This window comes from Danio rerio, chromosome 15 (genome assembly GCF_052040795.2).
Source record: "Danio rerio strain M-AB ecotype USA chromosome 15, GRCz13ab, whole genome shotgun sequence".
NCBI lineage: Eukaryota > Metazoa > Chordata > Actinopteri > Cypriniformes > Danionidae > Danio > Danio rerio.
Window position 1 is genome coordinate 933,235 of NC_141035.1, and position 16,871 is coordinate 950,105.

General features: G+C 37.8%; 1 protein-coding gene and 1 long non-coding RNA gene across 8 annotated transcripts; one reads left to right on the forward strand and one right to left on the reverse strand.

The window, feature by feature from the left end:
• The first annotated feature begins 892 nt into the window (after positions 1–892).
• znf1007 (zinc finger protein 1007) lies at positions 893–15,136 on the forward strand. 7 transcript variants are annotated; one of them, XM_087283450.1, is made up of 5 exons: positions 893–925; positions 3,040–3,140; positions 5,585–5,723; positions 7,990–12,228; positions 13,425–15,136. In XM_087283450.1, the coding sequence occupies exons 3-5, from the start codon at positions 5,639–5,641 to the stop codon at positions 13,439–13,441; spliced, it is 4,341 nt and encodes a 1,446-aa protein (XP_087139576.1). In that variant the 5' UTR covers positions 893–925; positions 3,040–3,140; positions 5,585–5,638; the 3' UTR covers positions 13,442–15,136. The 7 variants fall into 7 exon arrangements, with proteins under 7 accessions (XP_087139576.1, XP_087139573.1, XP_087139574.1 ...); XM_087283447.1 differs by having other exon boundaries at positions 7,990–9,976; positions 10,760–15,136; XM_087283448.1 differs by lacking the exon at positions 13,425–15,136 and adding an exon at positions 12,813–13,100 and having other exon boundaries at positions 7,990–12,702.
• LOC147840490 (uncharacterized) lies at positions 11,866–16,621 on the reverse strand. The gene is made up of 2 exons (XR_015508986.1): positions 12,411–16,621; positions 11,866–12,217 (listed from the first exon to the last, which is right to left on the reverse strand). It is a non-coding gene; the product is annotated as an uncharacterized LOC147840490 (long non-coding RNA).
• Positions 16,622–16,871: the final 250 nt, after the last annotated feature.

Genomic DNA, 16,871 nt, shown 5'->3' on the forward strand with positions numbered 1-16,871 from the left:
TTACCATATATAGTTTGCCTAAATCGTGTGTGCTAGATTGTGTGTGCCTAAAATGTGTGTGATTCTGAAGTTTTTTTGGATGGAAATATATGACCAGATTCAATGGGAAAAAAGTTTGGTCGTTATCTGTAAAATATATAATAACTAACAAAATTAGAGAAATTTAATTTAAACTGTTACACAGATTTTACCCAGCCAAGACATTTTTGAAAATATTTAAATCCGATATAGATACATGCTGCTCGTTCTGTAATATACCCAATGAAACTGCTGACCATATTTTTGGAGTTGCCCTCATACACAATGCTTTTGGATTGAACTTTCTTTAGATTTTCATCGTAAAATACTACCAGGATTCTTGTCATCTTTTAAGGATATCCTGCTGGGTTTTTTTTAATGCTCCTGATGATAAAAGTAAGGAATATTTTATTATTAATCTCCTTTTAATCCTTGCTAAGTTTCATATACACCACTGTAAATTCTCTCAGCGTATACCTTGTTTTATTGTTTTTGAAAAGGAAATTCAACAGTACATTAGAACTATTGCGTCCTCTAAAAATCTTAAAGCCATTAGAACGGTTAACTTATTTTCCCTTTTTAATTTTCTCAACACATAAGTTAATATTATTTGTTTTTCTCTTTATTGTTGTATTTGTTTCTCTTTTATGTGCTTATTTGATGCTTTGCTCCTCTGTAAAACTCATGCACACTCTTTGAAACAAATTCATATGATGTTATTGTTACCCTGACATAATTTTTTTTTTAAACGAGTGTGGTTCTGCGGTTCTGCACAGGATTTATCTCTTTTATACTACATTTGGTCAAATGTTTGGGGTATCATATCCTTTTTGGCCGGAACTTGTTTCTTAGTATGACATCACAAGACTGCGCCGCGCTCCCGCTTTCCGGATTCAGCGGAAGAAAGGTTTGAATTTTTTATCCGCTTGATGAGATTGTTTAACTTGTATTTATTAACCTTAATTTAGGAGTAAATCGCATCTAAACATGATTAAGATGAAGTGTGCTTCTTATTTCGCTCGGGATATCTTAAGTTTGTCTTAAACGTACGTTACTTGATCATTAGCGTGTAACTGTAATGTTAGTCGTTGAGAAGCGGAGCTTTTACTGCTTTACCTTCATCGTAGAAATGAAAACATAACAATGGAAATCGCAATATAAAGTCAAAATTGTAGCAAAACAATGAATTATTGTTTAAAACACCATGGTTAAAGTATCGGGTGTTGAATTATAGACGCGTGTCAAACTTTTTAAAACAGTTTAAGTCAAAACTAAACCGTTTTAAACGCTGTTTATGCTAAAACTAAGATTTCCTTATAATCACTGCAGGCTTAACGTTAAGTGCTCTAAACTTTGATATGAATATATTAGAAGAAAAACTGAAGAATTAAGGAAGTGTGAGGTGTTTTTTGTGCTCTATATGGGAACTTCATTCATTTTCTTGTCGGCTAAGTCCTTTTATTAATCGGGGGTCGCCACAGCGGAATGAACCGCCAACTTATCCATTCCAGGATGCCCTTCCAGCCGCAACCCATCTCTGGGAAATATATGGGAACTTAATAAATAAAATTAATTTTCTGAGTTTTTGCCTGCAGAATACAGAAGTCCACATTAAATCTTTATTGGAATTGTTTTGTTACATATAATAATATCCTGTGATGTTAAACCACAATTTAAAATATCTCAGATTAAAGCTGTATTCTGCCAGATTCATTCCGAATTTGTTTAAAACGTAATATTTAAACAAAGAAATAAGTGAGCCTTTCTTTATCTGCTTGATATGTGTCTGTTATTTATAATACAGATTTAACTGGGTAATTTGTATGTATGATTTTGAAGAAGTTCTTTAACTTAATTATTATTTTATATTATTATGCAGTATTTAAAGGCAGTTAGCCTGACATTCTCTAAGGTACATTCTCTATTAAACTCCTCTCTTTACGAATGAGCATTCAGAACAGATTTTTTAGGATGAAATTACAAATGCAAACTAAAATAAATAAGTATACTTAATAATACTTATTAGCCAGAATTGAAAGCATTATCATAAAATATGGTTGCCGAATATACTCAAAGCATAACATTCATAATTATCATACAATATTCATAAAATATACATTTTAAAATATAAACAAATATTTTGTCGAGAGACTTGTTTTACTTCATTCCTAAAGATTTGTTTGTGTAATCTGAGTATATGTGTCATTCTGTAATAAAAAATGTACTTTATCATAAAAATATTTTACAAATATGTAAGCAAAAAAAAAAAAAGAAAAAGAAATCGGCCCAACAGCTACTAAATTTAATTTCGGGTTGGTTACATACATTTAACAAGAATCATTTTAAAGACAGAATTTAATTTCCTAAACAGAAATGGGAAATTGTGAACAGACTTGAACTCATTCATTTTCTTTTCGACTTAGTCCCTTTATTAATCTGGGGTCGCCTCAGCGGAATGAACCGGCAACTATTCCAGCATATGTTTTACGCAGCATATGCCCCATACACACTCATTTACACACATACACTACGGACAATTTAGCTTACCCAATTGCCCTATAGTGCATGTGTTTGGACTGTGGGCGAGACTGGAGCACCCGGAGGAAACCCACACAAACACGGGGAGAACATGCAAACACCACACAGAAACACCAACTGACCCAGCTGAGACTCAAACCAGCTTGAACTCTTTATAAGTTAAACGATTTTAAAACATGATTTAAACATGATTGATGTCTCTGTTAAAACGATTGGTTAAAAAATAGTTTGAGTCAATAATATAGCTATTATTAAAAATTAAAAAAGATGTGAGGAGAGAAATTGTGAGATGATTACCGTAAATGAAGGTGAACTGTAAATGAAGAGCAAAAACAAGCATTTAATCACTTACACTTTTACAAACCAGCGTAAATGTGGTCATTTGAGTGCAGTCAGTTAAACATAATTAACAACTGATTGAATACCGAATGTAAATTTACAGCATGTTCTCCATGATTTGTGTTTGTTTATTAATGTTTGCAGGGTTCAACGCTAAGGACGTTTTCCACTGGCCCGATCGAGCCAGTGGTTCAGATTTTCACCTGCCCTGCTAAATTTGTACTGGCCCCACCACACAGAAGAAGGTAATAGCTTTTTCTTAACCACACACAGTATTTTAAGTATTTATAATGTTTCAAAAGCCAAACTAAATTTTAACACCTACCCTTTTATTCAGCATAACTTTTTTTTTAATACAACTGACAATTTAAAAAAAATATTTTGATGTAACTAAATTTAATATACATATATTTTTTTATAACTGTAGAGGTGCTGTGCGTTATTTATTTAACCCTTCAAGGTTAAGTGCTGACTGACAGGTGAGTGATGCGTGAGGTCAGCAAACACGACGTATAGCCGTTTCACTTTACTTAATGATGCATTATGACCACTTTGTAGGTCTTTATAAATATTAATATTAAATCTAATAAATGTTGGAGACATATTTGTTACATAAACGAGCTAAAGCACACTTCAGCAGTGTTTATTTGAGAGCTCGCAAGAAGATCTGCGCTTGAGCAGTGTATATTTGAGGAGGCGTGCAAGAAGTTTTGTGCACTAGCAGAGGTAATCGGTGCGCAAGCAAAGAGATTTGCATGCTTATAGGCTATTACATAAATGCGATCTTAACTTAATACTGCGCTCACGACATTTGTCATTGAAATAAGGGCACAGGTGGTTGGTAGATCTGTCTAAAAAAGGCCTGCCGCCACAGCTGGGAAAAATCCTAGAGTTAACTCTCTGTGTATGTATGTATGTGTATGTATATGTATATATATATATGTGTGTGTGTGTATGTGTGTGTATATATATATATATATATATACACACACACACACACACACACACATGCATGCTATCTGTCAAAAGTTTGGAGGCAGTTTTATACATTTTTTTTCATGTTTTTTTCTTAAAGGAAAATGATTAAGTTCAAGGTGAAGTTTATTAAATGTAAAAAAAAAAATTTAAAATCTATTCAGATATTTAAATAACTGCTTTCTTATTTTATGTAGTTTCAAATAAAATTACTACTCCAGTCATTAGTACTTTTATTACTGTTACTGATAATAATAATAACAACAATAATAATTAATATTAGAGTGATTTTTGAAGGATCATGTGACTCTTAAGACTGGAGTAGCGAAGCTGAAAATTCATCTTTAAAATCACTGGAATAAATAAGTACGTTAAATTATAAACTACTTTTGAACAATATCATTTCACAATTTTACAATGTGTGCTGTGATTATGATGAAATGAATGCAGCTTTGGTGAGCAGGAGAAGCTTATTTTAAAATATTTAACAATCATACTGACCCCACACTTTTGAGCAGTTGTGTATAAAAAGCAGAAATGTGCACTTTAATTTTGACACCCACAGACATAGTCAGCAAATATAAATCAGAGAGGTCAGACTTTCTCATACAGAGCCTCATTTCAGTTGTCAAGTTTTGTAAAAATCTATCTATTGAATTAATCGATCTCTTAAAAATACGTTGAGTAGAATTCTGCATTATAGGCTTAAATTATAGAGCGAAACAACAGATGATCTGAGACTGCATCAGATCATGAAGGAGATCAATGTTGAGCTTATTTTTGCACTGACAGCTCAAAAGAAAACAAAACAGCAGGCCTTATACAACATATTATTGGATTAAAATATGGAAAAATTATCAGATAGTAACTTTGGTCAGTGTTTCTAACTGATAAACAGCGCTCTGTAATATTTCAGCATGCTTTCACTTTCGCATTAGACATGAAATGCACACTTGCTGTTAGGAATGACATCTCGCCCTACTCATCATCCTCTCTTCGTATAGCCGTATATGTGGCTATTACACAGTCATATTACACTGATGTAGCCTCGGTCGTTAGCTTGTTGGATTGTTTTGTTTTCTCACTACAATCGATCCGCTCAATCAAGCAGAGACCACCTCATGCAGGCGATCTAGGACCAGTTGATTTGGTGCTGATCCGAGTGCAATTGCTGGATTCACATATGCCAAACGAACTGCACTAATCAACGTAAAACAAGACAGATTCAGAAACAAACGTCATTGTATTTGTGCGCAATTGACAGACAGTCGCAGCCAAACTTTTGTGACAAGGCAGCAGTGGCTGATTTGGCCAGTAACCATTCTGTACACTGCCCCGAGCTTCTCGCACACTGGCCCTGGGCAGTCCTTATTGTCAAGCCCTGGTTTAGTTATTGTTTTTTTTTTTTTTTTTATGGTCAATAACTCAATCTGACTGACTCCCTCATTAGTGTGCACATTAGCTGATTGGAACACACTAGCTTATGAAAATGACCCATGGTTTTACTACAAGCAAAACTCAAAAATATGGTTATTGTAGACAAATCATGTTACCACAACTTAATCTTGGTTTTACTACAATAACCAGAGTTAAACTTTGAAAATAAATGTACCACAAGTATATGCATACCAAATGATGGTTATTTTACTAACATCTCAGTGCATTTTAATGTGGGAGAGAGATTTATTTGTATGTTTTGTTGAATGTCCTCTAGTGTCCAAACCCAGAGAATCTCCTGCTGAAGCGACCGGCTCAGACTGTTATAAAGATGGCGTTGATTAAAGAGGAGAGTGAAGACATGATGACTGAAGAAACACTCGAAATCAAACAGGAAGATGCTGAGGAAGAAGCAGGTTGGTTTTCAACCTCAGTGCTTAACTCACTCATTTCAGCCTTATTTAAATGCCCACATCTACAAAAAAAGTCTGTATTCGGGGGTCAAAAAGGTTAGTGTGTTGGAAGACCTGACCGTAGCAGAAGTTATTCGTTTTACAATTAAAACATATTAGTGTAAACGTGGCCTTAATGATTTCAGCAAGTCGATCAGATCAGTGAGATTGCCACTATAACAATGTTTTCATAATTTGTGCAATGCGTTTATAGCCCGACATTATTCAAATGTGCAGCTGCAAACAGCTCTTTTGCCTTTTTACATGAATGAGTCGTTTATATGAGTCGTTTAGAATGACTGTTCTTATTGAACTGGCCGCTGGCCTCACCGCAGTCAAAATTTGTTCTTTTAACCTCTCCGTCATAATTTGTTTCACCTTTGCAGGGATAGATCTTAATGTTGTAACAAACTATTTGATTACTTTCTCGCGCTAATCTAAATGCATCACATGACTGTTCATTTATTGCACAAGCCCGACTCGACCCTGTCTAAAATGATAGAAATTAATTTCTATTTCCCGCATTTGGACGATAGTTTGTGGCCCCCGCCTTAATTTGAAAGTTTAATGTCAATGTGGCACGTGGATTTATTATGGCATATCAGTGAAAACAAATAATGGCATAGTGGCCTTTCTAAATAATGTCTGTATTTTCAAAATTGCAAAGAGACCATGTGTAAATCTGATAATGAGCCTGATCAAACGAGATCTGGAGAAGCTGAAACTGTGTCCCTGGATCAGAATAGTAGAGACCGAAGCAACGCAAGTCACGTCAGCCACAGAACATGACAAGAGCTGCTGTGGGCTGCTCTTGAAGATTAGACAGAGTGATTAAGTACTATTTTTCATTTGAAAATGAACTGAAATGGCTCTTTATAGAGTTAATGTGAGGTCTCTCTCTCTGACAAAAATCATCAAAGTCATGCGTACGAAATAAGATAAAAGAAAAGTAAGGAACTTGATGCCTAATGTCCATCGGCAATAAGGGTGTACTCACACTATGCTATCCAAACCGTGCCCAGGCCCGTTTCCTGGATCATTTGAGAAGTGTTCACTTGGCCAGCCCTGGCCCTGTTGGAAGAGGTTTGCCAGAGAGCGGTTCACTTGGGCTAGGCTGAAACTGAAAACAAGACGTGACTTTTAAAGGACTGTTTCATATGTGTTTATTAATCATTCTTACAGTTCAATGAATGCAAACTGTCGTAGATTATTAAAGACGCAAACCCATCACTGCACCACAGCTGTGCCTAAGAGTAAGAGTGATTGATAAATCCATATGAAACAGTCCCTTAAAAGTCAGGTCTTGCTTTTAGTTTCGGGCTCAGGCACATTTTGCACTCACACACAAGCGTACCGCGCCAAAGCCCAAGTGAATTGCGCCCAATTCAAGAGTTCACACTTAGCTGATAATCAATAAAGCGTATTTGGCATGCTGTCCCGGGAGAGAGCCCTGAGCTCGGAATATCCTCGAGCCCGGGGCTCCCTCCCGTTAGAAGGGCGAGAGGGAAATTCGAGGTCAGGTAGGTCTCGAGAACTCCCCTGCTTGTCACCGTGAGAAGTGTAAACTCAGGTTGTATTGGGTGATAATTTGTTTTAGTCGATTGGCTATGGTTTATGTTTTTGGGCGGTGGGAGGAAACCGGGGAACCCGGGGAAAACCCACGCGAACACGGGGAGAACATGCAAACTCCACACAGAAACACCAACCAGCCCGATGGGTTGGACTAGCGGTGTTCTTGCTGTGAGGCAACAGTGCTAGCCACTGGGCCACCGTGTCGCCCGATCAGAAAAAGTGGGAGGATGTAGGGGTGGAAAGGGGGGGAGCTTCAAGACGAAGATAACTAGAGTGGAAAACTCAGGTTATTTATAATGCTTCCGTAATCATCTAATAGGGCTGATTACGGAGCTAACAAGGAGCCAGCCGTGTTGATTATAAGCACGTGATCCTCTCGAAATTAGTTTATGAATAAACCACACTTCAGCGCACTCACACTTCTCAAACGATCCGGGAAACGGGCCTGGGCACAGTTCGGATAGCATAGTGTGAGAAGGCCCTAACTACACTGAAAACTAAAGGTGTGTTGAAGCCTGTTGCAGATTAGTTTTGCATTGCAGCTTGACATTTCTCTTTCGCACATAATTGCAAATTTGCCACACTCGCACTGTTGCTTTTTGTACTACAGTTCCTTTTAAACAATGTTTAACTCGTATTTGTCTCTTTTCGACCCTAGATCTGATTGTGATGAAATTGGAGGACGATGAAAAGAGCATGAAATTCGATCACCAAGTAGGCCTTGAAACTCACATTGAAGATAATTCTCACATTTGCTCAGAGTGTGGAGAGCGCTTTGAACTTAAAGAGTCTCTTGATGCACACATGAATATCCACAGCAGAGCGATGCCCTACACTTGCCTTCAGTGTGGAAAGAGTTTTACAACCGAAGCTCGTTTTCATACCCATTTAAGCATTCACTCTGGAATCAAGCCTTTCACCTGCCAATACTGTGGGAAAGGTTTCAGAAATGGCAGATGTTTTAAGCTCCATTTGAAAAGGATGCACGCTAGAGAGAAGCCTTACGCCTGTCAATACTGTGGAACGTGTTTCAATACTAGCAAAAAACTCAAAGCCCATGTCAAAACTCACCCTGAAATGAAAACCTGTGCCTGTGAACTGTGTGGAAAGCGTTTAAGTAGAAAAAGCTTAAAAAAACACATGAGGATTCACACCGGAGAGAAACCTTACTCGTGCTCTTACTGTGGAATGAGCTTCTCTTTTAAAACCTCTCTTAAAAATCACATAGTAAATCACACTGGCGAGAAGCCTTACTCGTGCTCCATATGTGGAAAGAGTTTTATTGAGCAAGGACGCCTCAAAATACACATGATAAGTCACAGCAACGAGAGGCCCTACTCATGCTCACAATGCGGAAAGAGTTTCAAAAGCCAAAGATGTGTTAGGTTACACATGAAAACTCACACCAACAAGAAGCCTCACTCGTGCTCTCAGTGTGGGAGGAGTTTTAATAAACTAGGAGACCTAAATGCACACATAAAAGCTCACTCTGACGAGAGGCCTTACTCGTGCTCCAAATGTGGAAAGGGTTTTATAAGCCAAACACGCCTTAATGTGCACATGAAATTTCACACTGCCGAGAAGCCTTTCTTCTGCTCTGAGTGTGGAAGGAATTTTAAAACCCAAGACTGTGTTAACAGGCACATGCATATTCACACTGTGGAGAAGCCTTACTCGTGCTCCACATGTGGAAAGAGCTTTATTCTGCAAAGTCACCTCAATGCACACATGATAACTCACAGGAAGGAGAGGCCTTACTCGTGCTCTCAATGCGGAAAGAGTTTCAAAAGCCAACGATATGTTGGGATGCACATGAAAATTCACACCGGCAAGAAGCTTTCCTCGCGCTCTCAACGTGAAAAAGCTTTTATAAACCAAGAAAGCCTTGACAAGCCCATGCAAACGCACTGCGATGAGAAATCCTACGCTTGCTCTCAATGCGGAAAGAGTTACAAAAGCCAAAAATATGTTAAAAGGCACATGAAAATTCACGCTGTTAAGAAGCGCTACTCTTGCATCAAGTGTGAACAGAGTTTTACTCAACGAAGACGTTTTAATGCCCACATGAGAACTCACACCGGCAAGAAGCCTCACTCGTGCGCTCAGTGTGGAAGGAGTTTTTCTTTACAAGCACTCCTCGACAGGCACATGAGTGTTCACACTAACGAGAAATCATATCTGTGCTCTGAAAAAGAAAAGAGTTTTGAAAGCCCAGAATGTCTTAGCGAGCACATGGAGATTCACACCGAAGAACAGAGCGACTCTTGCCAGGAAGTCGAAAAGTCTTACTCGTGCTCTCAGTGTGGAAAGAGTTTTGAAAGCCAAGTATGTCTTAGCAAGCACATGAAGATTCACACCGGAGAGGAGCTGAACTCTAATGGAGAAGTCGAGAAGTCTTATCCGTGCTCTCAGTGTGGAAAGAGTTTTAAAAGCCCAGTATGTCTTAGTGAGCACATGAAGATTCACACTAACAAGAAATCTTATTCGTGCTCCGAGTGTGGAAAGACTTTTGTAATCCGAGGATGCTTTATCAAACACATGAAGATTCACACCAGAGAGAAGCTGTACTCTAATGGAGAAGTCAAGAAGTCTTTCCCATGCTCTCAGTGTAGAAAGAGTTTTAATATACAAGCACTCCTCAACAGGCACATGAGTGTTCACACTAACGAGAAAACATATTCGTGCTCTGAGAATGACAACAGTTTTAAAAGCCCAGAATGTCTTAGAGAGGACATAAAGATTCACAACGAAGAGGAGCTCTACTCTTGCGAGGAAGTTGAAAAGTCTTACTTGTGCTGTCAGTGTAAAAAGAGTTTTAAAAGCCAAGAATGTCTTAGCGAGCACATGGAAATTCACACCAACAAGAAATCTTATTCATGCTCTGACTGTAGAAAAAAGACTTTTGTAACCCGAGGATGCTTTATCAAACTTATAAAGATTCACACCAAAGAGAAGCTCTCCTCTAATGGAGTAGTCGAGAAGTCTTTCCTGTGCTCTCAGTGTGGAAAGAGTTTTAATATACAAGCACTCTTCAACAGGCACATGAGTGTTCACACTAACGAGAAATCATATTCGTGCCCTGAGAATGACAACAGTTTTAAAAGCCCAGAATGTCTTAGCGAGGACATGAAGATTCACACCGGAGAACAGATCGACTCTTGCAAGGAAATCGAGAAGTCTTTCCAAACTGAGAGCACGAGTAAGACTTTTAAAAGCCAAAAATGTCTTAGCGAGCACATGGAAATTCACACCAAAAAGAAATCTTATTCGTGCTCAGAGTGTGGAAAGACTTTTGTAATCCGAGGATGCTTTATCAAACACATGAAGATTCACACCAGAGAGAAGCTCTCCTCTAATGGAGAAGTCGAGAAGTCTTTCCCGTGCTCTCAGTGTAAAAAGAGTTTTAATATACAAGCACTCCTCAACAGGCACATGAGTGTTCACACTAACGAGAAAACATATTCATGCCCTGAGAATGACAACAGTTTTAAAAGCCCAGAATGTCTTAGAGAGGACATAAAGATTCACAACGAAGAGGAGCTTTACTCTTGCGAGGAAGTTGAAAAGTCTTACTTGTGCTGTCAGTGTAAAAAGAGTTTTAAAAGCCAAGAATGTCTTAGCGAGCACATGGAAATTCACACCAACAAGAAATCTTATTCATGCTCTGACTGTAGAAAAAAGACTTTTGTAACCCGAGGATGCTTTATCAAACTTATAAAGATTCACACCAAAGAGAAGCTCTCCTCTAATGGAGTAGTCGAGAAGTCTTTCCTGTGCTCTCAGTGTGGAAAGAGTTTTAATATACAAGCACTCTTCAACAGGCACATGAGTGTTCACACTAACGAGAAATCATATTCGTGCCCTGAGAATGACAACAGTTTTAAAAGCCCAGAATGTCTTAGCGAGGACATGAAGATTCACACTGGAGAACAGAGCGACTCTTGTGAGGAATTTCAAATGTCTTACTCGTGCTCTCAGTGTGGAAAGAGTTTTGAAAGCCCAGAATGTCTTAGCGAGCACACGAAGATTCACACCGGAGAGAAGCTCAACTCTTGCGAGGAAGTCGAGAAGTCTTACTCGTGCCCTCAGTGTAAAATGAGTTTTGAAAGCCAAGAATGTCTTAGCGAGCACATGAAGATTCACACCGGAGAACAGATCGACTGTTGCAAGGAAATCGAGAAGTCTTTCCAAACTGAGAGCACGAGTAAGACTTTTAAAAGCCAAAAATGTCTTAGCGAGCACATGGAAATTCACACCAAAAAGAAATCTTATTCGTGCTCAGAGTGTGGAAAGACTTTTGTTATCCGAGGATGCTTTATCAAACACATGAAGATTCACACCAGAGAGAAGCTCCACGCTAATGGAGAAGTCGAGAAGTCTTTCCCGTGCTCTCAATGTAAAAAGAGTTTTAATATACAAGCACTCCTCAACAGGCACATGAGTGTTCACACTAACGGGAAATCATATTCGTGCCCTCAGAATGACAAGAGTTTTAAAAGCCCAGAATGTCTTAGAGAAGACATAAAGATTCACACCGAAGAGGAGCTCTACTCTTGCAAGGAAGTTGAAAAGTCTTACTTGTGCTGTCAGTGTAAAAAGAGTTTTAAAAGCCAAGAATGTCATAGCGAGCACATGAAGATTCATACCGAAGAACAGAGCGACTCTTGCAAGGAAATCGAGAAGTCTTTCCAAACTGAGAGCACGAGTAAGACTTTTAAAAGCCAAAAATGTCTTGGCGAGCACATTGAAATTTACACCAAAAAGAAATCTTATTCGTGCTCCGAGTGTGGAAAGACTTTTGTAATCCGAGGATGCTTTATCAAACACATGAAGATTCACACCAGAGAGAAGCTCTCCTCTAATGGAGAAGTCGAGAAGACTTTCCCCTGCTCTCAGTGTAGAAAGAGTTTTAATATACAAGCACTCCTCAACAGGCACATGAGTGTTCACACTAACGAGAAATCATATTCGTGCTCTGAGAATGACAAGAGTTTTAAAAGCCCAGAATGTCTTAGCGAGCACACGAAGATTCACACCGAAGAGAAGCTCAACTCTTGCGAGGAAGTCGAGAAGTCTTACCCGTGCTCTCAGTGTAGAAAGAGTTTTAATATACAAGCACTCCTCAACAGGCACATGAGTGTTCACACTAACGAGAAAACATATTCGTGCTCTGAGAATGACAAGAGTTTTAAAAGCCCAGAATGTCTTAGCGAGCACACGAAGATTCACACCGAAGAGAAGCTCAACTCTTGCGAGGAAGTCGAGATGTCTTACTCGTGCTCTCAGTGTGGAAAGACTTTTAAAAGCCAAAAATGTCTCAGTGAGCACTTGAAGATTCACACTAACAAGAAATCTTATTCATGCTCTGAGTGTGGAAAGAGTTTTGAAAGCCCAGAATGTCTTAGCGAGCACATGGAGATTCACACTGAAGAACAGAGCGACTCTTGCGAGGAAGTCGAAAAGTCTTACTCGTGCTCTCAGTGTGGAAAGAGTTTTAAAAGCCAAGAATGTCTTAGCAAGCACATGAAGATTCACACCGGAGAAGAGCTGAACTCTAATGGAGAAGTCGAGAAGTCTTATCCGTGCTCTCAGTGTGGAAAGAGCTTTAAAACCCAAGAATGTCTTAGAGAGCACATGGAGATTCACACCGGAGAACAGAGCGACTCTTGTGAGGAAGTCAAAAAGTCTAACTTGTGCACTCAGTGTGGAAAGAGTTTTGAAAGCCAAGAATGTCTTAATGAGCACATGGAAATTCACACCAACAAGAAATCTTATTCGTGCTCCGAGTGTGGAAAGACTTTTGTAATCCGAGGATGCTTTATCAAACACATGAAGATTCACACCAGAGAGAAGCTGTACTCTAATGGAGAAGTCGAGAAGTCGTACCCGTGCTCTCAGTGTGGAAAGAGTTTTAATATACAAGCACTCCTCAACAGGCACATGAGAGTTCACACTATTGAGAAATCATATTCGTGCCCTGAGAATGACAACAGTTTTAAAAGCCCAGAATGTCTTAGAGAGGACATAAAGATTCACACCAAAGAGGAGCTTTACTCTTGCGAGGAAGTCCAAAAGTCTTACTTGTGCTGTCAGTGTGGAATGAGTTTTGAAAGCCAAGAATGTCTTACCGAGCACATAGAGATTCATACTAGAGAACAGAGCTACTCTTTTGAGGAAGTCGAAAAATTTTACTTGTGCGCTCAGTGTAGAACGAGTTTTGAAAGTCAAGAATGTCTTAGCGAGCACATGAAGATTCACACTGGAGAGACGCTCAACTCTTGCGAGGAAGTCGAGAAGTCTTACTCGTGCTCTCAGTGTGGAAAGAGTTTTTCAACCGAAGCTCGTTTTCATACCCATTTAAGCATTCACTCTGGAATCAAGCCTGTCACCTGCCAGTACTGTGGGAAAGGTTTCAGAAATGGCAGATGTTTTGAACTCCATTTGAGAAGGATGCATCCTAGAGAGAAGCCTTACGCCTGTCAATACTGTGGAACGTGTTTCAATACTAGCAAAAAACTCAAAGCCCATGTCAAAACTCACCCTGAAATGAAAACCCGTGTCTGCGAACTGTGTGGAAAGCGTTTAAGTAGAAAAAACTTTAAAAATCACATGAGGATTCACACCGGAGAGAAACCTTACTCGTGCTCCATATGTGGAAAGAGTTTTATTCAGCAAACACACCTCAATATGCACATGATAAGTCACAGCAACGAGAGGCCCTACTCATGCTCACAATGCGGAAAGAGTTTCAAAAGCCAAAGAAGTGTTAGGATACACATGAAAACTTACACCAACAAGAAGTGTTATTCGTGCTCTCAGTGTGGGAGGAGTTTTAAAAGCCAACAAAGTGTTTGGAAGCACATGGAAACTCACGACGACAAGAAGCCTCACTCAAGCTCTCAACCTGGAAAGAGTTTCCCTTCACTAGGAAGCCTCAGCAAGCACAGGAATATTCAGTCTAACAAGCAATCCTTTCAGTGCTCAGAGTGTGCAAAGACTTTTACACTCCGATCGTCTCTTATCAGACACATGAAGATTCACACCGGAGATAAGCCTCACTCGTGCTCTCCCTGTGGAAGGAGTTTCTCTTCACTAGAACGCTTCACCAAGCACATGAAAACTCACACTAACTAATCCCACCCGTGCGCCGAATGCGGACTTTTATACATCAAGGATCCTTTATCAGACACGTGAAGATTCACACTGGAGATAAGTCTCACTCATGCTCTCAATGTGAAAAGACTTTCACTCAAGAAGGAAGACTCAATATACACGAGACTTCACAACAAAAAACTGTAAGCTTAGATGTTACATCCACACTGGTGATTAGTTATTAGTCACCATTCCACTGCATTTGTTCAGGAGATCTCCAAGTCTTCACCTTCTGCTTAAACACTCTAGAGGTCATCTCTGAGGTATTTAGAGAGTTCGTAGATCTGTTCTCGTTTATTGCATTGTTTAGTGTGGAAATACTTCCCTAATTATTTAGAAATGAACTTGTTGATCTTTGGTTTTCTTGGGGACTGATGATATTGTATATGGTAACAGACACAGCTATGCAATCAGAGGCTCTACTGGGATGTAAATATAAACCTGGCAGCCCTTCTTGGCTTTCATTGGAGGAACTGATTCAGACAATGTAAAGAGGGATGGTGATAAACCTATGCTATATGTGTATTTTGGGCTATTGAATATATTCTGTACAGACATTGAAGTTAAAGGTTTGGATGGGAAGTTTAATGAAGTTTCTACTGTTGCGTATAATGTGGGGGGATAAAGAAATAAAGAAAAATTGCATGATTAGACAGCATGGTATCATCTTTCAAAGTGCATATATTCATGTAGTACTACGACTCCAAACTAGAAAAGGTTGGGACAATATGGAAAAGTTATTTTCATTGCAAACCATAAGAACACAAATATTTTGTTGTGTTGTTTGGTCAACTTCATTTCATTTGATCATATATATCCTTTCCTGTCATTCAGACCTGTGACACATTCCAAAATAAGTTGGGACGGGCAGTTTTCTGCAGACTAAATGTGTAAATTTATATTTATTCCGTTCTTAAAATAATTTCTGTAATATTATTAATATGAAAATGTTGATTTGATTTAATTACAATACAGATTGCGAAGTAATCATTTCTGTTTTTTAGTAGATATATGGTAGATATATGAGAGACCAAATAAATGGATATAATTGGATTTGCATTGTAAACATGAAATAAAAGTTCAAAATTGTGTATACATTTTTAATTTAACATATTAAGTTTTCAGCTACGATACACCCAAAATCATTCCACAGAAATCCACAGACGTTTTACAATGTTCTGCGCAGAAATAGCAAAAAGCGTTTACAAAATTGACTGAAAATAGATATTTTAGTAGCTTTATTATTTGACAAAATATTAAGTGATGAAGCCTTAAGTTCATTAATATGAAGATTATAAGTTCTTATGTAAAGACACCGTGTAGTGGAGGAGTTTTAAAATATCTGCATTAATAAATAACATATTTGGCTGATACAATGATCATATTGATCAAATCCTGCAAAACAGAGCAATCTTTAGTAATTCCATATAGTAAATCCTGTAATGTGGAAGTCAAACCTTCAGCATCCACAATCTTTATTATCAACCAGTCTTGCACTTTTTTCTAAAACAATTGAACAGAGCTGCAAGTAAAAAATGTTCTGTATCTTTAATTAAGTGTTTACATGTCATGGTGAATTCTCCAAATTAAATTTCAAGTGTAAAAACCTATTAGAAGAAGTTATGTCATTTAACATTTTAAATATTCTTTTGCTTTGGGCAGAACTGCAAATTTAAGACATTTCGTTCTAAAATGTTTAACAGTATTTCATGCAATGAATGAAATCATTTCTTAATACTTGATAGAGGAAGCAAGATTGGATAATAATTTGTCTTTAATAGACTTTTTTCTGTTTGATTTATTTAATTAGTATTTTTTTAACACAATGCAAAATATGAAACATAAAAAACTAAAACAATGGTAAAAAAAACAACGATAAATAAAGAAAAATAAATTACACAAAGTCTAGTGTACAGCATTTCTACATGCAATGAGTTTAAGAGTTGACAGGGGATTCAAAATAATTGTCATAATAATTAGTGCACATCTCAGATTTTTTCTTTTCAACAATTCCACAGTAGAAATAAAACAAGTCAAACTCGATACAAAAAACTGTTAATGAGGGAGATGATTTAGCATATTTCTGTTTGTGTATGTAAAACTTTGCCAATAAAATAAAGAGATTAACGTTATATTCAAGACATTTGTAGGATTTGTTTTCTTAATAAAAAATAATATATTTTAATGTAAAATAGCAACTCAGTTTTGTCCTTTTAAAATTATATTTGGCTCGATTCTTCAAGAAATTCTTTAAAATGTTGCATATAAAAAAAGACAAAGCCTCTCTTTATCCACATTGCAGAAACCAAATATCCTCCGTTTTAATGTACTTTGATACAAACGATTTTACTGGGTAATTTGTATGTAATATTTTAAAATTGATTTCCT

What these genes read in the sequence shown, in the direction of transcription:
- znf1007 (XM_087283446.1), top strand. Translation starts at nt 5,639, where the DNA reads ATGGCGTTGATTAAAGAGGAGAGTGAAGACATGATGACTGAAGAAACA. An exon ending in AGATGCTGAGGAAGAAGCAG is followed by an intron (nt 5,724 to 7,989) that starts GTTGGTTTTCAA and finishes TTTCGACCCTAG; the next exon opens with ATCTGATTGTGATGAAATTG.